The sequence below is a fragment of the Pleurodeles waltl genome, chromosome 2_2, assembly GCF_031143425.1.
Source record: "Pleurodeles waltl isolate 20211129_DDA chromosome 2_2, aPleWal1.hap1.20221129, whole genome shotgun sequence".
Taxonomy (NCBI): domain Eukaryota; kingdom Metazoa; phylum Chordata; class Amphibia; order Caudata; family Salamandridae; genus Pleurodeles; species Pleurodeles waltl.
Genome location: NC_090439.1, coordinates 598,539,565 through 598,566,821, shown reverse-complemented (window position 1 = coordinate 598,566,821; position 27,257 = coordinate 598,539,565). Strand labels below are relative to the sequence as shown.

At 45.3% G+C, this 27,257-nt stretch overlaps 1 protein-coding gene across 1 annotated transcript; it reads left to right on the top strand.

Annotated features, from left to right (window-relative positions):
- Positions 1-17,742: 17,742 nt before the first annotated feature.
- SNAI2 (snail family transcriptional repressor 2) lies at positions 17,743-24,428 on the top strand. Its single transcript, XM_069220141.1, has 3 exons — positions 17,743-18,011; positions 18,667-19,200; positions 21,694-24,428. Exons 1-3 carry the CDS (start codon positions 17,927-17,929, stop codon positions 21,909-21,911), a joined length of 837 nt encoding a protein of 278 aa, XP_069076242.1. The 5' UTR covers positions 17,743-17,926; the 3' UTR covers positions 21,912-24,428.
- The last annotated feature ends 2,829 nt before the right edge of the window (positions 24,429-27,257 follow it).

The following is a 27,257-nucleotide window of genomic DNA, read 5'->3' as shown; positions in this document are numbered from 1 at the left end:
TCTTAGCTTTATGAGATGCAATACTTCACCTGTTTTGACAACAATTGCATGGACTGCTTACTGTTTTGTTTTGACTACCCGTTTCCTTGGAGGAGCCCTTTTCCTCTTGCCATTCTTGATGTATACTTGGAGGAGGTGGATGGGTGGCGGCCGAGCATGCAGGTTTGATATCTAAGAGGGATTGTTTGATCATTTTATTTTATACAGATTTTTTATTGTTTGCCTTTACCCTTGTCATTATTATTTGTCAACACTACCAAAGGAAAGAGCTGTCACTAGTAAGTGAACAATTCATACCAATTTGGACATAACAGCACTCAACTCTTGACACAACCTCACAATATAGGTCTAAATCTCTGGAAATGCACCTCCACCTGCTATGCCACCAATCCCTGTTATTGTGAGCTACTAAATAAGACACATGATTCCTCTAACTTTCTCCTTTCTACTTACATACTCCTTTTCAACATTCTCGATAAATCCACTACGCCCCTTAAAGCCCCTTAAAGGAGCTAAAAAAAACTAAAACCTCATGCATGACGAGCCTTAAACAGAATATAAAGATAATATCACTAACTGAAAAAGGGATTAACCACCCTATTAAAAAATGGAAAATCATTGACTACTTATATAAACACCGGGGAGATAATATCCTACTTCAGGAATCCATGGTTGATTCCACACACATCTCATCACTCAGAAATAATCAATTTAGGGGTGTAGCATGCCTCTCCACCGTAGGGAAAAATTGTGTCCTGACTTTGATCTCTAAAAGGTTCAGTATAAACATTTAGTCCGATCTGTTTGAGAAACAAGGGAGATAGCTCATCTCAAAACCCACCAAAAACAATATTGATTTCTTTGTGGTCAGTGTCTCTATGTGCCCACTGCAGACGACCCATCCTTTGGGAATGATTTATCGTCTCAACTTAAAATGATCCCAGATTCTTCCACAACCATCTGTGCAGAGGATGTTAATCTACCAATGGACCCTACATTAGACAGAAATTCTCAATTTGCATACTGTCCTAATAAAAGCCATGAAGCACCAAAGAACCTGTGCTCTAGCCACAACCTTATTGATGCTTGGAGAGCTCAAAACCCAGATGAAAGGGACAACACCTTTTACTCAACCCCACACAATTCATACTCTTGAACAGTTTTGGGACACTCCATTAGAAGGGTTGACCAAACAACAATTGAACCAACAGTGGTAGCAGCTTATTCATGTATAACTGTGTCAATCACTGACTCTTCAGCAGACAAAAATTAAACACAATGGTGGCTCAATGACAAAATACTCAAACACCAACAAAATGTACAAATCATTGAAGATGTCATACAGACCTTCCTAAAATAAAATGAAGAAAATGAAATCTCTGACATGACTAGGTGGAAAGCTCTTAATGCAACAGTAGGAGATGTGATTATTAAATTTAGATCTAATATGAACAAAGAAACAAGCAATAAGCTCTTGGAATTAGAGAAACAAATCAAAGAATTGGAAAAACACCATGGGGGTCATTCCGACCCTGGCGGCCGGCGGTTTGCTGGCGGGAACACCGCCAACAGGCTGGCGGTGTCCCGCCAGCTATTATGACCGTGGCGCAAAAGCCACGGCCATACCGCCGGCCCCTCCACTTAACCGCCAGGTTTCCGCCTGGCGGTCATAATCCCCAGGGCAGCGGTGCAAGCACCGCTGCCCTGGGGATTATGAGTCCCCGACCGCCAGCCTGTCTGTGGCGGTAGACACCGCCATGGAAAGGCTGGCGGTAAGGGGACGCACAGGGCCCCTGGGGGCCCCTGGACTGCCCATGCACTTGGCATGGGCAGTGCAGGGGCCCCCAGGCGTAGCCCCGTCGCGCATTTCACTGCCCGAATTTCGGCTTTGCAGATGTCCCAGGCTATTCACTTAATAAGGACAAATCGGAGGTTAAACTTTCAAATATTATTGGAAATAAAGAAATTTATGGCAATTCAGGCCTCACTTGGCAACCAGGCTGCATTAAATATTTAGGGTAGAATGTTCCAGTGACGGTATTACTACTTTAAAGCATAAGAAAGATTCTGTACTTAGGAAGATTAGGAATCTCCTTGATGGTTGGTAATCCAGATTTCTTTCATGTTGGGGAAGGGCTGAATCCCTCAAAATGATGATCACTCCCTTAGTTAATTACCTAATTAGGTATGCTCCCCATGTCACTCTCAGATGATTTCCTGACAAAAATTGACAACACTTTCAATAAACTTTTATGGCAAAATAAAATACCTAGAATCTCACTCCAAAAATGCAAGCTCTCTAAAGATAACATTGCTATAAGCCTCATTAACTTTAGGAAATACCAAACAACATATTTGTTCAAGCAAGATACTAGCTGTTTCCTTGTAGAGTCAACATACATACCAGTTTGAGTGAATCTAGAAAAATCACTGCGAGAGGACAAACCTATTTGTGCATTTCTAGTGATGGACAATTTCCATTTCCCCCATTCTAAATACATCATGAATAACACTAAAAATGCTATCTTAGGATTGGACTACCAATTGAAAATAAAGAGCCACAATTCTAACCTGTCATCCATATGGCTCAACTGCAAAATTAAACTTGATGACCATATCTTAACGTGGCCCAACTGGTCGAAGAAAGGTATAAATATGATGAAAAACATATTTGATGGCAATTTCCCACTCTCCTTTTCCACTATGCAATCACGCTTCAGGCTAGATAACCTCAACTTTTACAACGTTTTTAAGCTAACAGTCCAGCTATCTAAACAACCAGCACTAAAGAATAACTTTACACTACCTAACCTAATCAATAACTTGTTCAAAGCTGGACATGCAGTATTCAAAATATAGAAACTACTCCTACCAAAATCCTCCAGAGCTCACTCATGAATTGAACAAAAATGGGAGGCAGAACTATCTAACAGCAACTTGAATGGAAACGTATTTACAGAACCACTTTTATGTATAACATATCACCAATGCTATCCCAAATCAAATACATGATCATTGAAAGATCTTATTGGACCTCCAAAGAACTATACAAACTTAATCTCTAAATCTCAAACAAGAAACCACATGCTGGAACTGTGGTGTGCAGACAAGTGACCTGGAACACATGCTCTTTTATTGTCCCATACTCCAGAATTACTGGGATAAAATGTTTAAATTTATTAAAAACATCCTGAGTATTTATTAATTCCACTTGCGAATTCACCTATATTCTACTAGGTCAGCTTGAACCACAAATAAAAAAATGAAGCAGCTGAATCTCTTATAGACTTAATGCTGACCCTTGCATGCAAACTTATTCTAACTAACTAGAAGAACATCAGCGTAGTTTCTTTCCACATATGGCGCAAATTGCTCATGTTCCTCAGAGGGGTGGATTACACTTTGCTGCAACTACCTCCCTAGCATCCATCCCATAGGCCTATGTGGGGCTCTCTCCACTCTGCTACTCTTTCATTTGAACCACCATAGGCCCATAAACCTCACACTAGCAATTCCCATGTTCCCGTTCACATGCGACCCTGGATTTCTTTCAATCATGACTACCAATGCCATAACCTAAATGGATTCAGATCAACGTACCCGTGCTCACTTACTCATTGTATTGTCTGTACTAATTATATTGACCTGCTGTATTAATTCAAATGTTGACTGTAATTTCCACTGTGAGTATATGATAGTATTAACAATGTATTTATTGCAAGGTCTTGACCCCTTCCATTTTATGTTTCTCTGTCTAATTCATCTGTCTTTAATGTGTTTATGATACAAATGTAATACAGATTGAAAAAAAGAGCACATTTTGGGGGTGATTCTGAGTCTGGCGGGCGGCGGATGCCGCCCGCCAGACTTCCCCCACCAAAATACCGCTCCGCGGTCGAAAGACCGCTGAGGGTATTTTGGGATTTGCCCTGGGCTGGCGGGCGACCGCCAAAAGGCCGCCCGCCAGCCCAGGGCAAATCATCCTTCCCACGAGGACGCCGGCTCAGAATTGAGCCGGCGGAGTGGGAAGGTGCGACTGGTGCAGTGGCACCCGTCGCGTATTTCAGTGTCTGCATAGCAGACACTGAAATACAAAGTGGGGCCCTCTTACGGGGGCCCCTGCAGTGCCCATGCCATTGGCATGGGCACTGCAGGGGCCCCCAGGGGCCCCGCGGCACCCCCTACCGCCATGGCGGTAGGGGGTGTCAGAATCCCCATGGCGGCGGAGCGCGCTCCGCCGCCATGGAGGATTCACAAGGGCAGCGGAAAACCGGCGGGAGACCGCCGGTTTTCCGCATCTGACCGCAGCCGAACCGCCGCGGTCAGAATGCCCTGCGGGGCACCGCCGGCCTGTCGGCGGTGCTCCCGCCGACCCTGGCACCGGCGGTCTCTGACCGCCGGGGTCAGAATGACCCCCTTTGTCTCTTATTAATTTACGTTCCCAAACCATTCTTATGTTTGTTTTATCCTTTTGTAAAATCAATAAAGATTATTTGAAATAAAAGACAGTTTCTACTATTGATGACATGAATAAATGTTCACCAAGAATATAAGCAGGTGCATATCTGAGCTCCCCAGAGCTAGCAGAAAGCCTACACAAGTAGAAATATTATTTAAAAAATCAGCTGAGCAAGCTGGTTTGCAAAATGTACATTTCAACTATCAAGGAGAAACTCGCCTCACCTCAAAAATGGGAACATCCAATTAGCAGAATTAGCATGAGCAGGAAAAACATGGCAGTTACAACTTACTACAGTCAAGCATGAATGTTTTTAAATTTTACAAGTTTCCACTTTTCAATGGCTATTGGTAAGATGTATATCTGGCTTTAAGTAGCCAATGCTACCATGAAATGAATATGCCGGTTGCTTGTGATACATTTCTCTATGCATACCTACTTAAGGCAAAGTATGTGTGCCTTGTTCCTTTCTCAGTGGCGCTTGTTTTACTCAACTAATATATTTCAGTGACTATTTTTGAACAGCCCTTTCACCAAGCATCTGCTATTCAAGCTTCACAACCAAACCATAAAATGGCTGACCATGAATCCAGTAAGACATTGACCTACTCACTATTCGGTTGGACCTCATAATAGCCGGAGCACCCCCCACACAGACAACCCCACAGCAATGTACCTCACTTATATGGTCTCCATGATGGCTTTGTTCTCCTTTGGTTCAGATAAAGCACTCCACTGTGGAATTGGCTTTTGTCCTTCACTTGATAGGCTGTGCACTGGGGTCCCAATGAAATGAGGATGTGGAGTGGCATTGCAGATTGGACATTCCTATGCTGGCACATCACCAACAAAATGTTAGCACTTTCTCTTAGAACTGCCAATTGAATCACATATGAACTAATTTCAGCTTCCAAACCTTTTCTGTGATAAGGGAGTAGTCAGCTGTGGCTGATATCCCATATTAATGCACAGACAAATGACTGGGCCTAGACTAGATAAGACAGTCCTGTAACCTAGCTAAACAGGAAAATTCCTTTTAGAAGGACGAATTCCCTCACCTACCAAAGGTGGCATGCATCATCAATGGGAATCTCCTTTCATTGTGAAAGCTGTTCACAGTGCAGGCCACACCCTCTTGAGAGAAAAGGCCTCTTTTTTTACATGGTTAGCCCCCACTTTTTGCCTGATGTATGATGTAGCCTAAAGATTGTAGTGCCCAGGGCCCCTGCTAACCAGGTTCCCTGGGCCACAGCTCTTTCCCTGAAACTGTTGTGATGCATTGGCAAAATTGGATACACCTTTATCTACCACTATAAGTCCCTAGTAATGGGTACTTAGGCACCCAGGGCATGGGGTACTAAGGATAGGCCCCTGAGGGCAGCAGCACTGATTGTGCCACCCTCTACCGCCATGCATCCAGATGCACCCAGCACTGCCATTACAGGCTGGCTGTCCTGGTGCAAGCCTAAAACGCAAACTCGACATGGAACACTGCCTATGTTGCCAGTCAACCATACTCTGCATACACTATGGATAAGACACCCCTCTGACAGGCCTTCAAGCCCTAAGGCAGGGTGCACCATATTATATGTGAGGGCATAGCTGCATGAGCAATATGCCCCCACTGTGTCCTGGGACATAGTGAGTGAACAGAGCAGCCATTTCAATACATGTGCTGGACACTGGTCAATACAAGTTTCTCAGCTACATGATGGCCACTCTGAACCCTGGGTTGTTTGGTATCAAGCAACTCAGAATGATAAATCCAAACTAGTACCAGTATTGGATGTATCCCCAAATGTAACCAGGGATCACCTTAGAGGTGCTCCCTGCAAAAGCTAACTACCCTGGCAATGTTGCAGACTGGTCCTCTCCAGCCTGCCACCCCCAGACACCCAATCTACAAATCGTGGGGGAGAGATCATAATCTCTCTGGTTTGTAGAACAATGCCCTTCCTGGGTGGAGTGTGTGAGTTGCAAAATTGATGCTGTGAGTACAACAAATGCTTTGTACTTCTCCAAGATTGGCCTACCTGCTTGACCAAGCTACCTTAAAAATTAGACCATTAGGTGATCTCGTTTTTACCCCTGTAAACCAATGTGTGGTTGCCTGGACCCCCTGCACAGTGTGCCTATCTTTGCACACTACATAGAAACCAGCCTTCTACACCCCTCTTTGAAAGGGAGGACCCCCTTGGATATTTTTACATTCAAGGAGTACCCTATGATGAGCTAATGGGTGGTGAGGTATGCAGAGTGTGAAAAAGAGGGTGATGGTGATTAAAATCGACTTCAGGGCACTCGTCCAACTTTGTTCATGTGTGCCTTGGTCAGGATTAAAATAAAAAAAATAAAACAGCATGCAGTGATTAATGACCCTGCTTAGGCATTATCAATAAATTGAGTCAACGTGTTTGTGCCTCATAAACCCTCCTCAGAGGTAAAGTAGGATTTGTCAGGGCCTGTGAAATGCTTCTGCTCAACAAACGTACAACTAAATGAATAATAATAAACCAATTGTGCTTCACTGTAGTGTAAAACAGATCCAGTGGCAAGCAACCTGTGGGGATAGGAACTGCTAGGTTAAAAATTCTGAAGTACAACGGCAACACACTAATCGTGCCACCACATTCACAATTAAGTGGTAAAGAATTGGTAGACATAAATTAATTTTATGTCAAGACCAGAGGCTCCTATTATGCATTATTTTCATACTTTAATAATATAGCAGCAGTCAAGAAACTACACATCCCAAGAGGCTTAGCAACATGCTAACCAATGGGAATAAAAAACATAGGCACAAACAGCACCAATAGCACGACACCAAGGACCATAGAGTACCCTTTTGACTGCAAGCACCCCACTTTTTTCTTGCTGCTTGCAGTTAAGATAAGTACTCATATTTCGGTCGCTTCATTCATATTTTACTGTTTTATTGTATTTTATTAATATGTCGATGTTGTTATTATAAGCGCTCGCTCCATTTTCGGTTCTCAACCTTTTCATATATACGGCTTCCAACCCGTCTCCTTCCTCCCCCCACCATCCCTTTTTTCACAGCTTCGGCTTCTTCCTCACACGAGCGCCGCAGTGGTTATTCTAACCGTTGTTCCAACTCGCATCCTCTCACTTCATTGTGAGCGCGACGCTAGTCTCTTCCTGAAGCGTTTCCTCTCACTTATTTGGATGGCTTCTCTGTTTTTTCACCCGACGCGCCATTAAAGCCGCTTCCGCTTCAACGACTTGCTGCTTTGTGGTTTCCAAGGGGCGCGGCTCCAGTCTCCGCCCTCAACTTTGTCTGAACTTCCTTTTACACGCCTCAGGGGAGTGTCAATTTTTCTTTTGTGCTCAAATTTAACTGTTTCCTACCAGTTTTCCTTTCAACACTGCTCCTATTATTTACCTAATTTTCTACCAAAGCCTGACATCAATGACGTTGGGGGAGTCATTTAAACAGGGTTTGAATGTTTTCATCCAGTCGTCTGTTGAACAAGCCTTACAGGCTTCTATGACTAAGATATCAAAAAATATTGAAAGTTCTGTTAAAAACATGATGTCCAATACCTTACTGGCCCATTCTGCTGGGGAAAGCAGAAAAAGGAAATTGACTCCTTTAATTATAAAGAAAACTCTTTCTTCTGACGCACAAATGACAACTGAGTCTTCCTCACACCAGACCGAAGACTTAGTTCCTCCCAGGCCTCCATGTAAGGAGGGGAATTCCTCAAACAATGTTACTGATTCCTTGCCTTCTAAATGTAAATCAAAAACAAAAAATACAAAGGTTGCACCAAAACAGATTTTAATATCTAATATATTGGACACTGATAATGATGAAGACAATGATGATGCAATGGATGACTTATTTCAATGTGAGTTTAATGGTGATAATTTTTCCTCCTCTTCTCCTCCCAAGAAGAGCAAATTTTCCTCTTTTGATTCAGCTTCCACCATTGTGGATGTGAATGGAGTCCTTATGTTTGACCCTTCCCTCATTCATCATCCAAACTCCACCGAATGGCTTCCTTCCGCTCACGTTGGAGATTACTTCACGTCTACGTCTTCCGTTAGATAAGCAAACTCGTGAAAAACTCAAGTTTGAATGTCCCAGGACTGCTTTATCATCTAATATAACTATTACTCCTACCATTGATCAATCTCTTATTACCTTTCGATCCACAAAGCTATTGGATACCAGTGTGGTCAAAAACCAAGAAGCAACAGCCACACCATATGCGTGAAAAAAGTGCATTAAAATACGCTATCCAGAGGACATGCTGCAGTCAATACCATAACTGGCTGCCCACAAAGAATGCTTCCTTACTAATGTGGAGCTCTATGCATCATTGAGCACCCCTTTTCAACCATAAAGGGCTATAGTATCGCCAGCGTCCTCGGAATCAGCATTCCAGGACCACATAAGGGGCCCTCTTCCACAGGAAGCTCGACGGAAGCACTGCCACCTTCCCATTTGTTCTGGGTTTTTTTTCTAGTGCTAATCAGAGCTTTCCATTAGTTAGAGCTTCACATTAGTATGGAAGGGTTCTTCGTGGGCAGACCCTTTTGGTATTGACTGCAGCATGTTCTCCAGATAGTGTATTTTACTGTGCTTTTTCCACACATATGGGGTGGCTGTCCCCTCTTGGTTTTTTACCCCGGTGGTATGTAGTAGCTTTAATGACTACAATAGTTAGGATCATGTTTACATATTGGAGAGTTAGTTGCAGCTAAAAACTTTCTAACATCTGTTTTTCATAGCTGACATTTTGTACCTATGGCTTTAGGATTTTTCAGGATCATCTTCAGACACAGAGTCATAGAGCCTATGTAAGGTATTTTTCAAGAGTCCGTGGCCACTCGGAAGCAACAGCATTCAGACTAAGATTGCACAATGGTGTAATATGTTCTGATTTGTTGCCAGACTCATTGGAATTTTAACTAGATAAATACCTGTGACCCTTCAAGCAATACACGGTCAACAGAGGGGGAAGAAACAAAGAGTATCCAGGCCTCCCTTCCCCATTTATTTGTTATAGTGACCAATGCTGGCATCATTTTATGAAGGGCATGGAGACTCATACACCTCTTTCCTGGGGGTGGGTAGAATGTTTTGTTCTGGATATGGAATTGGCAGAATTTGATTACTCTGTATTACTCCTGTAATGTGGAGCTCTGGCCCAATTCCACTAATCGCTGTATGGCGGAATTTTGTTTCTCGCAAGGCTTCAGAAATATGAGCACACACCAAATTTTTAGTCCCCTAGGACCATTTTCTAGCACAGGTGGTCCTTTGGGCAGTTGTGGTCAGAGGGCTGCTTCTCGAGTAGATTTGCTGCCACTCAAGTACATGTGCTACTCAAGGAGAAAAAAATCTGCTTGAATGGCACTTTGCTCTCGTGCATCACCAGTTGCTGTTTGTACTGATTTTGTTTGCACTACTCGTGCTACTTGTGCTTAATTGTAGTTTGAGCAGTGCAACATGTATATTTCTGCCTGTTGGAGAATTTCATGGATTCTTGCAGAGTTTTTATGTAACTCTGTGGAATTCCGTAGAAAAAAACTTTGCGTCCCATCCCTACTCTTTACATTTCCTAGAATTTTAAATGCCCACAAAGGTTTTGAGGGAAAATAGTCTTCAGTTTCAAAATGTGTGCCTGTATGAGGCTGGCCTGGCTTGTAGTGGGTACCAAGGAATACTTACACTCTGTACCAGGTCCAGTTATCCCTTATTAGTGTAGAAGAGGTGTTTCTAGCAGCTTAGGCTTATAGAAGGTAGCTGTAGCAGAGCAGCTTAGGCTGAACTAGGAGACATGCAAAGCTCCTACTATACCACTGGTGTCATATGGACAATATCATAAGAAAACACAATACACAGATATACTAAAAATAAAGGTACTTTATTTTTATGACAATATGCCAAAAGTATCTCAGTGAGTACCCTCAGTATGAGGATGCCAAATATACACAAGATATATGTACACAATACCAAAATTATGCAGTAATAGCAAAAGGAAGTAATGCAAGCAGTGTAAAGTTACAATAGATTGCAATAGGAGCACATAGGTATAGGGGCAACACAAACCATATACTCCAAAAGTGGAATGCGAACCACGAATGGAGCCCATACCTATGTGAGCTTGTAGAGGGTTGCTGGGACTGTAAGAAAACAGTGAGGGTTAGAAAAATAGCCCACCCCAAGACCCTGTAAGGTAGGTGTAAAGTGCACCTACAACCCCCAGAGAGCACAGAAGTCGTGATAGGGGGATTCTGCAAGGAAAACCAACACCAGCAATGCAACAACAGTGGATTTCCGGACCTGAGTACCTGTAAGACAAGGGGACAAAGTCCAAGAGTCGCGACAGTGTCGAGAGTGGCAGGAGCCCAGGAAATGCCAGCTGAGGGTGCAAGAAAGCTGCCACTGGATGGAAGAAGCTTGGTGTTTTGCAAGAACGAAGAGGACTAGGAACTTCCCCTTTGGAGGATGGATGTCCCACATCGTGAAGAAGCTTGCAGAGGTGTTCCCACGCAGAAAGACCGCAAACAAGCCTTGCTAGCTGCAAGGGTTGTGGTTAGGGTTTTTGGATGCTGCTGTGGCCCAGGAGGGATCAGGATGTCGCCACTTGGATGAGGAGACAGAGGGGACGCCCAGCAAGTCAGGGAGCCCTCACAGAAGCAGGCAGCACCCACAGAAGTACCAGAACAGGCACTTAGAAGAGGAGTGAACCGGAGTCCACCCGAAGTCACAAAAGGGAGTCCCACGACGCCGGAGGACAACTCAGAAGGTTGTGCACTGCAGGTTAGAGTGTCGGGGACCCAGGCTTGGCTGTGCATGAAGGAAATCCTGGAAGAGTGCACAGGAGCTGGAGCAGCTGCAAATCACGTGGTACCCAGCAATGCAGTCTAGCGTGGGGAGGCAAGGACTTACCTTCACCAAACTTGGACTGAAGAGTCACTGGACTGTGGGAGTAACTTGGACAGAGTTGCTGAGTTCCAGGGACCAAGCTTGTTGTACTGAGAGGGGACCCAGAGGACCGGTGATGCAATCTTTTGTTGCCTGCGGTTGCAGGGGGAAGATTCCGTCGACCCACTGGAGATTTCTTCAGAGCTCCTGGTGCAAGAAGGAGGCAGGCTACCCCCAGAGCATGCACCACCAGGAAACAGGCAAGAAAGCCAGCAGGATAAAGCGATACAAGATTGCAGTAGTCGTCTTTGCTACTTTGTTGCGGTTTTGCAGGCATCCTGAGCAGTCAGCGGTCGATTTTTTGGTAGAAGGTGAAGAGGGAGATGCAGAGGAACTCTGTTGAGCTCTTGCATTCGGTATCTGAAGAATTCCCCAAAGCAGAGACGCTAAATAGCCAGAAAAGGAGGTTTGGCTACCGAGGAAGGAGGATAGGCTAGTAAGAAAGGTAAGAGCCTATCAGAAGGAGTCTCTGACGTCACCTGAAGGCACTGGCCACTCAGAGCAGTCCTGTGTGCCAGCAACACCTCTGTTTCCCAGATGGCAGAGGTCTGGGGCACACTGGAGGAGCTCTGGGCACCTCCCCTGTGAGGTGCAGGTCAGGGGAGTGGTCACTCCCCTTTCCTTTGTCCAGTTTTGCACCAGAGCAGGGCTGGGGGATCCCCAAACCGGTGTAGACTGGCTTATGCAGAGATGGGCAGCATCTGTGCCCATCAAAGCATTTCCAGAGGCTGGGGGAGGCTACTCCTCCCCAGCCATCACACCTATTTCCAAAGGGAGACGGTGTCATACCCTCTCTCAGAGGAAATCCTTTGTTCTGCCTTCCTGGGCCAGGGCTGCCTGGACCCCAGGAGGGCAGAAACCTGTCTGAGGGGTTGGCAGTAGCTGCAGTGGAGACCCCGAAAAGGCAGTTTGGCACTACCCGGGTTCTGTGCTAGAGACCCGGGGGATCATGGAATTGTCTCCCCAATGCCAGAATGGCATTGGGGTGACAATTCCATGATCTTAGACATATTACATGGCCATGTTCGGAGTTACCATTGTGACGCTATACATAGGTAGTGACCTATGTGACGTGTATAATTGTGTCCCCGCACTCACAAAGTCCGGGGAATTTGCCCTGAACGATGTCGGGGCACCTTTGCTAGTGCCAGGGTGCCCTCACACTAAGTAACTTTGCACCCAACCTTCACCAGGTGAAGGTTAGACATATAGGTGACTTATAAGTTACTTAAGTGCAGTGGTAAATGGCTGTGAAATAACGTGGACGTTATTTCACTCAGGCTGCACTGGCAGGCCTGTGTAAGAATTGTCAGATCTCCCTATGGGTGGCAAAAGAAATGCTGCAGCCCATAGGGATCTCCTGGAACCCCAATGCCCTGGGTACCTCAGTACCATATACTAGGGAATTATATGGGTGTACCAGTATGCCAATGTGAATTGGTGAAATTGGTCACTAGCCTGTTAGTGACAATTTGGAAAGCAGAGAGAGCATAACCACTGAGGTTCTGGTTAGCAGAGCCTCAGTGAGACAGTTAGGCATCACACAGGGAACACATACATATAGGCCACAAACTTATGAGCACTGGGGTCCTGGCTAGCAGGGTCCCAGTGACACATAGCAAACATACTGACTACATAGGGTTTTCACTATGAGCACTGGGCCCTGGCTAGCAGGATCCCAGTGAGACAGTGAAAACACCCTGACATATACTCACAAACAGGCCAAAAGTGGGGGTAACAAGGCTAGAAAGAGGCTACTTTCTCACAGTGCCCACTTTGGTTCCAAATCTGTTGTCTTCTGGGGGAAGCAGTCCCGTTGTTGAAGTTGTACCTCAAGAGGGTTTCCATATGCATTTTGCCAACCTACTGCTTCCCAGGGACCTCTTGCCAAGTCAAGAAAGAATGAACAGAAATTTTGAATGTTGTCCCCTGTTGGATTTTGTGGTATTGGTTCCATCTGTTTGGCAACAGTGCCAATGAGGACCCTTGAGCACTACTCCTACCTCTGCAGTTTCCATGACTATCCCTTATTCAGATGCAGAACAGTAGACTGAGGATTCGATATTTGAGAGTTGAGAGCTCCAGGGGTTGGGGTGATGACAGGAGAAAAGCAGCAAAATGTCAAGCATACCATTCATTGCCTGAACTTTCAGGCTTTGAGTATTGTTCGAGTCTTTACAACCTCTTTCAAGTGTATAGTAGATACTTTAAATCCAATCTCAATTACATTGGTAGATACCTTGCAACCACTCCCAAGCCCTCTTAACAAACATTGTTGGAAGGAATTAAGAAGGGCCTTGCTGTAACATAAATGGAAATCTTATGAGAAGCAGTTATTGTCTTCTGACAACAGAATAATGGTCTGAAAGTGCTATATGAGCTCTCTGATCACCTATGGGTTTTGGGTTAGGGGATCATCTGTGAGAGGTGGCATTACCTCCCTTTACGTGTTAAGCAGTTGCAATACATTTTTAAGGAGAGGGTATTTGATCACCTGACCTAAAGAATTTCCTATAATGGCCTTGAATTATTTGATGAGTAGTTGAGACTTTGGTACAGTCGGAACCAAATCTTATTTTCCTGCTTGGGGCCACGTTCTGAAACTGGACCTGCCTTACATCATCATGTATGTCATTATAAGGAAGTTTTTATTCAAGATGGGCTACATTCTCATGTTAAGGGACAGTTAGGGGGAGTTTAGATGCGCTCCAAACACTCTTAGTGCATTTATCCTGCAGAATGGATCCAGGACATGGGAGGCTTTGTGAATCTTGCTTCTGCCAGGAAGGCACTAAAGCCTTTAGTTTCATCTACAGGGAGATGGTTTCTCTTTCGAAGATTTATTCCTTAGCAGTTGCTGAAATGTTGCCTATTCTGCAGGGGTGATCAATTCAAAGTATAGCATCATTCTCTGCAGCAGACTGGGTGAACATCTACAATTCGGCAACCTGGGTGTCCTCTTCATCATGTGTTAGGACTCGGAAGGCGCCAGCAGGCCCTTTCCCCAACACAGGTCGTACACCACCGACAAGACAATTAATTCGTTGGAAGAAGTATTTATTTAAATACTTTTGTTTAAGATCAAAATATCATTAATCAACTTTAAAATCATGCAAAACATCTTATGCAAATTACTCTATTAATCGTTTTCACTGCACATCCTAAATCTACACAGATATGTATATATTTTACATTTTTGTAACCATACAATTTTTGACAGGATCCCTTCCTGTCCTGAACCTCCTTTGGACCACACAGGGACTGGTTGTCACCTGTATCCCTAGGGGGGGCGGTACCCCTGCTTCCTCTGTTCCTTGCCCCCATGCTCAGGGTTCCGCCCCCTCTCCAAACACCAATCAGCCAAGGGGTGTACCGGGGCGGCCCAGGGCATGAGCCCCGTGACCACCCCAGTAATCTGGGCTCCCTACCCCCAATCTGGTGTGTCCATCCGCAGGTTGAGCCCAGGACTTCAGGATCCTATCTCTGTTGTTATACCGGGGCCCCACCCTTGGGGTCCCCTCTGTTGCTTCAGGTTAATTTAGTCTCTCTTCTTCCGCCTAATCTAAGGAGAGGGTGGGTGGGTCAAGATGGTGACCGAACGTCCTGGCCGCCGCGCCAACAAGAAGAAGGCCGAGCCTTCCGTGGAGGTGCTTTTAAGCCCCCCACTGGCTCGCGGCGGCCCAGACCGGTTCGGCCCGCACGTTGCCCCAACGTTCCTCCAAAGAGGAATTTCCGCTCCCACGTCTCGCGAGGCGTGAGAGAGGAAGCCTCGGCCAGCCTGCGCACAACCAGTGCGAGGGTTAGGCCCCTGCGCCCCCGACCCCTAAGGGGTCGCGCTCCCCCCATGTTGGGGGGGCGCTCTTCCAGAATCATCATGAGTTGCACATTGGCGAACTGTTGAGACTACAGTAGTGAGGTCGGTGTTGCACCAAGTCCACACTTCTTTGGCATGTTCGCTACCCACCTCCTCCAACCCTTGTGGAAATTCATCTGCTGTGGCACATATAACCTGTCTTGCTCATTGCCAAGAGGTGTAGCCTGTGCCCTATTGCCTTGGAGGCTTCACAGAAGGGATGAGCTTACGGATGGCAATAAGGGATGCAAACTGGACTCGTATAGCATGGTTCTCCTGAAATTGGGCTTTTCTAATCTCGAGCAGAGGTTCTTTGTTAAAACATGCCATCACTGTATATTTCTCAGACTACAGAAACACTAAATGGAACATGGGGTACCGTGCCTACTCATTGAGGTGCCTAGAAGTATTTCTCAAATTAGTGCTTGATCTGACTCAAGCATTATTACTGCACCACATATAATCGCTACTGGGAGCCTTACTGATAACTGGTGTTAGCTGGTGAACGTGGTTGTTTTCGTTCAAAAGAGAATTCCCTGGATTAAAGAAAGAATGCAGGTCGCTCCTACATCGGTCATAGTCATCCTCTTGGCGCCTACACACAGCCCTGGAACCACACATCTGTACATCGTTTTCGTTTTTTCGTCTCAGCTACGCAACTGCATCTCTTTTCTCTACTAGTTTTGGTATGTGGGCATGGTTTGTGGCCTGTAACAAATGTGACCGTTTCTCACATGGTTGGCCATTCGTTGAATCTTAAAGTCGATGTTTTCTAGTAATGCAAATAGTGTGGAAAGTGAGTTCACTTCCAGAAGCACAGTATCAGAGTGAGCACCGTCTGCAGTCGGTGCACGCTACCCGATGAGTGTTTTTTCCGCTCTTCTCTGCACTTGTTGTGGCATTCCCCAGATTAAGAAGTTATGCAGCTTGACAATGCACTTTGCTCAGGCAAGTCCTGACAGCACGGTTGGGATTTTTCGTTGGCGGATTCATTCCAGCACCTGTCGCGCGCGAGGCTGGGGTGGTCCGAGTGCAACTTGCCTGGGCTGGGGCTGCTGCCAGCAAGTCCCGCAGGGGTGTGTGAGTGCAAACTCTGTGCCGTGAAAGTAGCAGCGCTGCGAAGCGGTCCCTAGCACTCTTAAAGAGAACACTACTCAACAAATATTGTCGTCTTAGAGACAAAGCAAAAAGAAACCCAGAGACGCGATCATATTTTTCGGAGTGCGCCCTGCTCCTCCCAGGCAGCCAGGGAGGTGCCAACGGTGCATCAGGTGGAGTGGCACAGGGGTCCACAGCCCTGAGGGTGCCACTGAATCCTGATGGTCGTGGTATTTCGCTACTCCACCAGAACAGTCAAAGGGGAAAGACTATGTTTGCACCACGCCCATAGCATCCCTGCTATCACTACAGCTCCCGATCAGACGCGGGAGCGAACTTACTGTTAACTGTCTGCAGGTGGCGTGCCCACCTGACTGCAGCACAACTAAAGGCAACTCGCTTTGCTATCACAATCTTCGCCCCGTTTAGAGAGGGGACCCTGGGTCCCGCGCATACTACGGATGAAGAGGTCGGGGAGAATAGCTGCCCATAATTACATTAAGTCCCCTGTGAGAGCCTGTAGTCGCTGGGAGCCTCAAGAGGGCAATGTTCGTGTTCCACGATGTGCGGACGTGCACGTGCCGGCTGTGGCATCACTGGACGCCCCCCCCTCACCAATCACTAATGCCAGAGCGCAAGCTAGGGTTGGTAATATGCGGCTTCGAAACTGCCCAGGACGTCTGCTTAACAGAACTGGATATTCAAGGGAAGAGAGCCCATTCCCTGTTTGCCACGCTGAAGGTTCGAGAAACAACTTTAAACTTTTTCTCTTCTAAACCGTCGGTAAAGCCTTCTGCTTATAGCCAACAGAAAAACTATCTGTGGAACAACTCGACTGTCTCTCTTTCTCTCTCTTTTTTGTTTTAAGGCAGTTTTAGGAGGGAAAAATCCCGTCCCTGCAGGAGGGAGCCATAGTCGCCTCGTGGGATATAAAGCTTAAATGAATTTAGAGGCAGCTTTCAGGTCCTAGCTCGGCCCCAGAGATCCTATTACAGGGCCATCTCAGATACTTGGAAATGTCAGGGCGACCTGCTGTCTGGGCACGGTGCACATGCTTACCTCTTAATGAGAACACGCACATACACACGCGTACGCTAACACAAACTTTATTATTAAAAACAAGGACTCCTATCGAAGTTCTCACTTTGAACAAGTGGCCTTTCAGTGGCGCAGTTCCGGGGACTGCCCCGCAGCTGGACAGTGCACTCTCACATACAGAGCACCCCCCTTGCACCGCAGCTGTCTCGGGGGCGGGACTGAAACCTGAGCCCGCCTCCTATCTTGGGCAGGAGGTAGGATCTTCCCCACAGTCTGCAGAGCGCTCCCAGCAGAGCTGCTGCGGCTGAGAAGGAAGGCGTCCCGACGCGTTGATTGGAGCAGGCTGCCTGGGCGCCCCGCCCCCTCCTGCACCTGACAGGCCGAGTATTTACAGCGGGTGCAGGGGGCGCGGCACTGGCTCAGCACAGACTTGGGCGCGTTCTCCACACACTGGGCCATGCTGTAGGGAGCCGGGACCGTTACATGCAGCAGGGAGCCCTGGGCGAGACACGCCAAGATGCCGCGCTCCTTCCTGGTCAAGAAGCATTTCAACTCCTCCAAGAAGCCCAACTACGGCGAGCTGGACAGGGACACGCATACAGGTACAGAGGCAGCCCAAAGCAGGGATAGGATGGGCCAGTGTTTGTTTTCTTATATAGTGGACGATGTCATTCAAGGAATAGGGTCATGCGTGTGGCTGTCAGCGCTCTGTGCTTTGATGTTCATAGGAAGGTTTCCAGTGAAGGCTTTCAGGGAATACATCACCAGCTAGTTCAACACCAAGTCTTAGTGTAAAAATGCGAAGTCTTAATAACTTTACAAAACGAGCAGTTCCGTTGTGCCTTTGAGTTAAGTCGATGTTATGACGTAAAGTGCACTTTTCTTATGCCCTGAAGTCCATTGTGTCAATGTGGTCATTTTACACTGATGTCGATAATTTTACGAGCTGCTTTTTCGCGTACAATACAACGGGAACAGCAACATATCCGGCCACGTCTTTCCCGAGTGCACCTGCTTTAATGGCATGTGCAGTGCTAGCACACTCTGGACTAAGTACACAGTTTCTGTACAGCCTCTGACATTCGATTAGGAATTGCACCTGCCCTTAAATTCTGCCAGAGAATAGTTCCTAGAAAGGCGTGGGCATATACAACATTTTATGATCACTTTTGCAAGTAACCTGTAGTTAAAGACTTGATTCTGGACAATACCTGGTGTTCTTTTATGCTAATTCCTTGTCGTTGTTTCCTTTTGCAGTGATTTTTGCACCTTACCTATATGACAGCTACCCCGTGCTGCCCCACGCTGACATCCTCAGCTCGGTGGCGTACAACCCCATCACTGTCTGGACTGCAACGGGTTTGCTACCGTTACCCGGCGACCTATCCCCTCTCTCCGGATACCCTCCATCCTTAGGGCGGGTCAGCCCACCCCCACAGTCGGACACTTCTTCCAAGGAGCACAGCGGCTCGGAGAGCCCCATCAGCGACGAGGAGGAGCGGCTGCAGTCCAAGCTCTCCGACCCGCACGACATCGAGGCCGAGAAGTTCCTGTGCACTTTCTGCAACAAGTCCTACTCCACTTTCTCCGGACTGGCCAAGCACAAACAACTGCACTGCGAGGCCCAGTCCCGCAAGTCGTTCAGCTGCAAGTACTGTGAAAAGGAGTATGTCAGCTTGGGGGCTCTGAAGATGCACATCCGGACTCACACCCTCCCGTGTGTTTGCAAAATCTGTGGCAAGGCCTTCTCTAGACCCTGGTTACTGCAGGGGCACATCCGAACTCACACTGGTAAGCAGGGCTGACTCACCACACACATAGAATCTCACCACACACACACAGTGTGCTGACTAAACAACGCAGCGCTGGCCTGGCTGGGGGGTTCGTGCAACGCACCTTGAAGGTGATGGCAAGTGTTTATTTTCATTAATTGTCTCGCCTTTTCTTTAATCCTGAGAGCAAATGTCTGAAGAGTTGTTTGTTTCTCAAGTGGAGCAGTTTCAGTAGTGCTGAGTCTGGCGTACATTCCAGCTGGCTAATTTTAAATGGTTTTGCTGGATTTCTTTGCAGGCATATGTGCACAAATACTTAATCAAAATGTGGTCACCTATGGACAGCGTTTGAGAAATCCTAAATGATTCAAACTCCAGCTTGACACTAGTCTGGTGCCTGTTAATGCATTTTAGTTTCGTTTTTAAAGAAAAACTTTAATCTACCATATAGAATGTATAGAAAGTCTCGTTATTTTCTGCTGTGCCTATATGCTTCATGCTCACAGCTACACACACATTGGATTTAGTAGAAACCATTTCTATTAGTCATCAAATGGAGAAAAAGAGGGACAAATATTGTGTGCGTGGGAGACTTTGGGAAAATGGAAGTAATCCTTAGACCGCACTGAGGTTTTACAGTCTGTGCATGTCTGCCCCCGGAGGCGCTAATAATGATTACAGCTCAAGCTGACTCACCCTGCCCCGGGTGACGCTGATCCGTGCACAGCCAGGGCCTGTTCTACATAGCATAAAGGCAGGCTGTGAGCTTGCAAAGGAGGCAGGGAGGAGGTCGTGCTGCTACCACTTAACCAGGAGGATGCGGGACGCGATTGTCCATGAGGGCCAAAGGCATGCTGGCTCTGTAGGACACCCACGTGATGTGCCTTAATATAAATGGGAGCCGATAATAACGGATTCAATGGTTATTCTGCAGATATGTAGGGCGAGACCTTCCTTTGTGGCGCTACGTCGGACCTAGATGAATTAGAAAGAGAGAAAGTAATTTGGAAGAAGTTAACCAAAACTAATTGTGACTGAACTGCCTATGTAAAGGGCAGTCTGTTGTGACGCCGCTGAGTGAGGGTATACTGCCACAGTAGGCATTTGCGATGGGTGCTTCAAGACTACGCGGGATGCTTCAAAACTTAATATGGCTGTTCATAACAGCCCCTTTTTGGCCGTGCTTTAAAGGGAAATAAGTGCTGGTACTCACTTTTCAGCGTAGCTGTGTGCTCCTACGAAATGCCGGTACCCGCCCATTATATGTATTGCATCGGGGCTGATCCCGTTCAAATTAAACAAGTGCAGGTATTCAGTACCCGAGGGCACCTGCACATTTAAAGCATACTTTTAGGTACTCTATTTTGGGAATAAACTGGCACTGTGCTACAAGAGGGTTGATTCGTGTTTGGTCTATGATACACATGTTGGGTGAAGCAGGGAAAGCTCGGAAGCCAAGACCCGAATCATCAATGAACCACATTTCTTTCATAGATAGACGGGGAGATACTGTCATTTTCAGGGAATCAAATTACCACGTTTTGTATGGGGCGGTGTTGTGCTTTACGTTGCGCGACCTTCTCGCTCAAATAGGTCAGTGTGTATTCGCCTGCTAAAAGCAACGCGCACAGGCACATTGCCCTTGCTCGTTTACATACGGTTAGGGCATTGGATCTACCAGTATTGAGTGCTGCAACGTCCGGGTCTCAAGGCAGCTTCAGGGCATTCATTTGGACGGGAGAACAACTGGCGAGTTGAAAGAGTATGCCTGTATTACAACAAAACACGAAATGTGTTTGTCTATTAGGTCTGAACCATAATCTTTACCTCTGCTCACTTTCATGCAACTCAAGTGTAGAAAGCGTGGTGCATGGGATTCCCCTTCCATAGGAGATTCAAGGTTAATCCTGCCGCACCCGTGTTCGGAATTTGAAGCGCTGCATAACGCAGCGTACACGTCAATCAGTTAGCGCCCAACTGGGGATGATAGCCCTCTGAAAAGGCTGAAGTGATTGGTGAATAAACCGTTCAGAAGGTGACAGAGATTTACAGACACGGCCACTCTAAATCCACTTTGGGTGGGCGGATGAACGCCCTCCGGATGACGCAGTTGACATGTATGTCAACTAACGGAATGGAGCCGTAGGCTGGTCGGTGGCACTACGTGGTTGAATCCCCATTCACTAGCTACTGAAAACAAATCTATTATTTTCAGAGAGTATCACGGTCAGTTTTAGAGTCACCGGGTGGTCTCTAAATACAGAAACAAAAGTAAGTGGAACGGAACAATACTTGTAAAGTAATGAGACTGTATTTCTAACAATCAGAGTGACAGAACTCTGTTGCCATTAGCACACCCAATTCGCTTTTTTGTGCGTACCCTGGCTCCAAGTAAAAAAAAAAAGAGTCAGAACTCGCTGATATAATAAAATTAATATATTTGAAATTAAATTTAAGGCTGTCTGGAAATAGTGTTCATTCCTCTAACCTCAGTGTGTCTTCCTTTCTGCAGGAGAGAAGCCCTTTTCGTGTCCGCACTGCAACCGAGCCTTTGCCGACAGATCTAACCTGAGGGCACATCTGCAAACCCACTCAGACGTGAAGAAATACCAGTGCAAGAACTGCTCCAAGACCTTCTCCCGCATGTCCCTGCTGCACAAGCACGAGGAGTCGGGCTGCTGCCTGGCGCAGAGCGACGGTCGCCTACCGCTCCCCGTTTACCCGGACTGAGCAGGGAGTGCAGCGCCCCCTGCGGGCCGAGATAATCACTGCGGGCTGGAGCTGAAGCGCTCAGACGACCGTCTACAGGGACCGGAAGAAGCGAGCCGGGAAAGAGGCAAGAGGGCGGCGCCCATCCAGAGGGAGAGAAGTTCTATGGACTGCTACCAAAGTTGAAAAGAGGAAAATAGAAGAACTTCTCTGTTTCAAAGGACCGGGACTAAAGTGCACATTTTGCTACAGAATTAAAAAAAAGTCAAAATGTTTTCACATTCCTGCCTATAACGGTCTAATACAAAGAGAATGTATATTTGTAGACAATAGTGGTAAATATTCTGGATATAATAATCCCGCTACTGTGCCTCTGTAGGAAGCGTTGACCTGTCACAGTTTTTACAGAGCCCAAACCCGTTCTGCCAAAAGAATGCACAGGGGAAGAGCAATGAACCTTACTGACATGGGAAACCGAAAATGTGAATTCTTCTACTGTGACAAACAGTAGCTAATAAGACATGCAGTGTGAAACATGTATTCCCAGTGGCAAGGAATTTCTCCCTAGCTTCAAGGCCCTAGCAGGAGCTGGGGATATGTACGCAACTCCAACCCTTTAACTTCAATGGTTCTGATCAATATTGCAGACTAATATGTTATGATATGAAATATGTCAATTTTACTGACTCAGATTGTCATACTTTCAAGTGTGTTCCGCTGTAAGTGTATGTACGAACGGCTTCCATGGATCTGAAGTGCTTTTAAGAAGGTACTTATTCTGATGGGAAGTTAATTTGACCAGATATAAATGGTTTCTCTTAAATTCCACTTTCTGATATATTGGTCCCGAGTCACAGAAGTTAGATGGGAAAAACATGCTTTTGCACATATGCTCATCCATTAAAAAAAATGGGCTGAATATGCCCTCTTTGGCTCATATGTATAATTTTTTTCATGCAACACAACACAGCAAGACAACTTACTGCACTGTGTGAAAGGACAGGGGTGTGCTACATTTACCATCATATGATGCATTTTTGTCCTCTCTATGCGCTGCCACTCAGTGCGAGCCTAGGGCTAACAGAGGCACCTTGCATCATGGTGCAACAGTACCCACATTGCAGACAGGATTGTTTTTGTAGAGCAAGCGACACCTACCTGCACAAAAACAATCTTTAGAGGCTATTTCCTCTAAGTGTGCTGCAGAACGCAGCAGTCTTAAAAAGAGGAGACAACAAGGAAAAATAAAGATATTTATCCTTGTTGTGCCTCCTCAGGGAAGTTTGGTAAATCTAGAAATGTGTCAGAATGTGTGGGTGGATGCGTAAGATAACCCACGCTCCACCCATGGAACCTGTTCCCAGAGCAGAAGGGTGGCCTTGCATCGCTTGACAAATCAGATTCTAGGTTTTGCTTCACCCTACTTTGCTATACGTGGCGCAAGGGCAAAGCAAAACAATGATAAGTTTGCCCCTTTATGTTTTCACACATGTTGGACCCTGCTCCAAATATTGTGCTTGGGACAGTGCTCAGGGGTGGTGTAGGCACAGACTCCAGGGCATCCCAGAGCCACAGCCATCTGATCCTGGCGTTCCCACTGTTTCCTTCTAGCAAGCCATGGACTAGTACAGGGCTATTGCAGAGTAGAGAACGCAGGCAGGTTACAGCAATGTCCCTTCCATTCATTAACGCTATACTCCACTACTAATGAAATACATTTACAATGGAGTACACATTTACACTTCTACCACCAATATGCTTGGTGCAGGTATGTACGTCTTAAACAGTGAGAGGTGTGGACTCTGAAATTCATAACTGTCAATTTTTCTCTCATTGACCATGTGATTATGAGGGCAGGAGCCTGAAAGTAGCAGGTCCTCACGTTACCGTTCCCACATGGATCTTGGGAGCAATGCATAACCATGTGTTACTTGTCCTCTGCAGTTTTCATCAGGGTTTACCCTAATTTCTTTTATTTTACACATTGCTTGAAATATTGGGCCAACAGGAGTTAGGAGTTAACATGCCCCAAACTGAGCTGCATAAAGTGACTGAAAAAAGCTGAAAAAAGTACATACTAGAAACGTAAATCCTTAAACATTCACTATGTGCCTTACAAGCAACTTTATACATTCCTTGCTCATGCCTGACCAAAACTCTTTCTCACTTTGAGGTCCTTCATGGGATTGTGTAACTGAGTTATGCAGGAAAAAGTACAAGAGGGGCTTAATTTGAGTATGACAAGGTATATTTGGAATATCTTTAATTGCACAAAGAATATGCAATGTTTCAAACAATCTCCACACTGCCATGCACCGCCATGTGCCTTACGAGTCTTAATCATTTTGTATGACGCGTGAATAAAATGTAAATACGTCTATTTTTATATGTCTGAATGTATGGTTGTGTGTAAAGGAAGCTGCCGGCCTACTGCCACAGCATCTGGAGAACATGAAGAAAAGAGTAATGCTATACATTTGTGATGTTTTCTAGACACTTTTTATTTTTGAAGAAATAAACATAATTTGGATATAACAATTTGGCGTGTGATTTCATGTATCTGAAGGTACAGAGATGTATATTAAGCTCATAGATTAAACAATCTGTGTGAGTTTGCTCGTTGCTAATCTATTTATAATACATGCCAAGGTTGGGATGATTAATCTCTCTTCAATTTTAGTTGAAAATCTATGACACAATAAAGTTGAGTAATATAGAAACATAAAAAACATCCATATATACTTAGGGGTATGAGCCTAGCGGATGCCCGTCTTTACCTTTTATGACTAGCCTGGATCGAGAGGAAGTTAGCTACAGAGTATGTCGTCATGAAGGTGTCAATAATGGCTGACAATAATAACCCATGTTATATTTTGTGTATATTTGATAGTTAATGCAATAATACCTTGTCAAAAGTATTAATTGTGCTTTTGTGCAATTTTTTTGTATATGACCAGACTTCGTTAAAAGTGGGATGCTTTGCGTTAACCGAAGTACATGTATATTTGCAAAATAAAATACAAAATATATTTTAAAAATATTAACAATTGAACAGAAGCCCAGAGCCATTGTACATCCTCCAGTGGATCCATTTTCAATATTTTATCATAAGCAGATGCACAATGGCCTGCAGTCCTCTGGAAGCCATTATTACTAACAGCACTAATCTCACTCCTCTAGGGTCCGCCCGGTCAAAACATACGCAACAGAGACAAGAACGTGCAAGCAGTGCCAGGACCTCCATATTAAGCTACTACATCGAGAGAGTTATCCCCTCCGAGACATCAAAAAACATGAAAACAGCAGTAAAGATTGACACACGGATGGAGGGATTGATGTAAAACCTGCCATATACCTAAAGCAAGGGTTACAGTTATGGAATACATAGGCAGTAGTAGCAGACTGAGGCCTATAATACCAAGTCCTGCTTCTACTTTCTCTGTTCCGGCAGGAAGACTCGTGGTTTGTGTGGGGTGCTTTACAAACTCCCCACTTAAGTAGATACTTTAGCTGAGAGGTAATAAGGGGGTGAAGGCCATTTCATTTGTTACGCAGTATGAAACCTATTTGGAGCGTATGAAACCTATTTTGAGCTGGTTCCCCAAGTTTATTTGTTGCAAAGTTTATTTGTTACTTTATGACGAGAAAATACAGTCTGCGGTCCATACATTTAATTAATTAAGGGATGATACCTTACAAGCATTGTACTGCCTGTTTCTAGCACACATACGGCCCAGTAGCATGTTCTGAGTCTGAACTCAGATTACGGTTCTAGTTTTAGTTGACCAAAGTCAAGATTGTCCGAAGTTGTTGTGATTGGGTTTGTTTAGTTATCAATCATTTTAGATACTAGCTGTATAGGGAACAACTGGTTTATATTGTGATATAGTGATATTTAGGTGCCAGCTAGATCATATCGTGTTTCGGTGTGGTGCATGGGCCTATAAGTGTGTGTCAGTGGACCTCACAGTTTGCTTCATGCAACTGAGGTACACAGTTATCCATTGGTCGACTTATTGTGGTTGTTCAGAGGCCCCAAAGATGATAATTTGTGTTGGATGCCAGGTTGTGCGCTTGTGGTATATTTAAGTTTGTAGGTCAGGTATATGTAGGTTCGTGATACAGAGGTTGATATGTGCAGGCACATAAAAGAATATCGATTTGAAGTGGTAAGGGTTAGCCCTCTACATAAATATTGTGTTTTTGTAATCTTAGGTGGTAGTGGTTCTCACTGACGTGAGACAAGGTACACTGACATTCTTGTTTTTTGTCAGATGTTTTATCTACTGTGTTCTGTTGAGTAGTGGGATGTCCAATGGCAGAAAATCATTAAGAGAAAACAATGACATTCTTGCATTTACAGAGACATATCTCGCAGCAGTTATTTAGTTAAGATAACAAAAAGTCTGAATACGCAAGATAGACTATTGTGGCCCTCTCACTTGAAGAAAAGACTGATGAGAATAGGCATCGAGTATCCCTTGTTAATCTAACCTTTGGCTGTTCAGTTTCACCTGACTTTACCCGACTGAGGCTTTTCTCTCACCGCATGTGAAGGGGCAGGCCTGCAATCCCTTCCTGTCACAGAACTGAGATGATGATTGGGCATACGTGAAAAATTGTAATTCATAAGAGAGGAGAAGGGTATGGGAACCTTTAGGGGTAGAAAAACAGGGAGGTCAGGAAAACAACATGAAGGGGCAGTTGTCACGGAATGGTGAATGATTCCATTCTGCGATTAGATAGAAAACAATATTGTTAGGGAAAAATAAAGTGAACTTGAAGTGCCATTTTCAATTACATTCTATGGGACATATACAATCTGGTGGTGCATAAACGTAATCGAATACGTCAGCGTTTTATTAGCTGGTGACTTTAAATACATTTGTAAAGAGTTAAAACACACCAAGTGCTGGCATTATTTCTTCTAAGTTAAGGAAACAACACGGTGGCCAAGTTATCCCAGGTTTTCTTAACTTTTGTTGCTAATTTGTCTCGCACCTATTTAGATGGAAGACAACCCAATGCATTTATCTCATTTTGTGATAAGCTTCCCTCTGTTACTGCTGATCCCACTTTCCTTTCCTACTCGCAGCACCATCTGAAGAGTCCCTTTCCAAAAAGATTCTTCATCCGAGTCTGCCTGCTTTATCTACTCTATTTGTACGCACTCGACTATCTCTCTCATATTTTCCATTTCTCTACTTTCTTGGAGGCTATGTTGATTAGAAAAAGTTATAGGGTATACCTTTATTGCTAGCCACCATAGAAAACACTGACCAGGCCTGTGCAATCCTAGCAAAACCTAGAGGAGTTTCTGATTTGAGCTAGCACCATCTGTTAGATGTCCATTGAACCATGTCAAAT

Coding starts and splice junctions, on each gene's coding strand:
- SNAI2 (XM_069220141.1), top strand. CDS start 17,927: ATGCCGCGCTCCTTCCTGGTCAAGAAGCATTTCAACTCCTCCAAGAAG. Junction 18,012..18,666: donor GGACAGGGACACGCATACAG/GTACAGAGGCAG, acceptor TTCCTTTTGCAG/TGATTTTTGCACCTTACCTA. Junction 19,201..21,693: donor GCACATCCGAACTCACACTG/GTAAGCAGGGCT, acceptor TCCTTTCTGCAG/GAGAGAAGCCCTTTTCGTGT.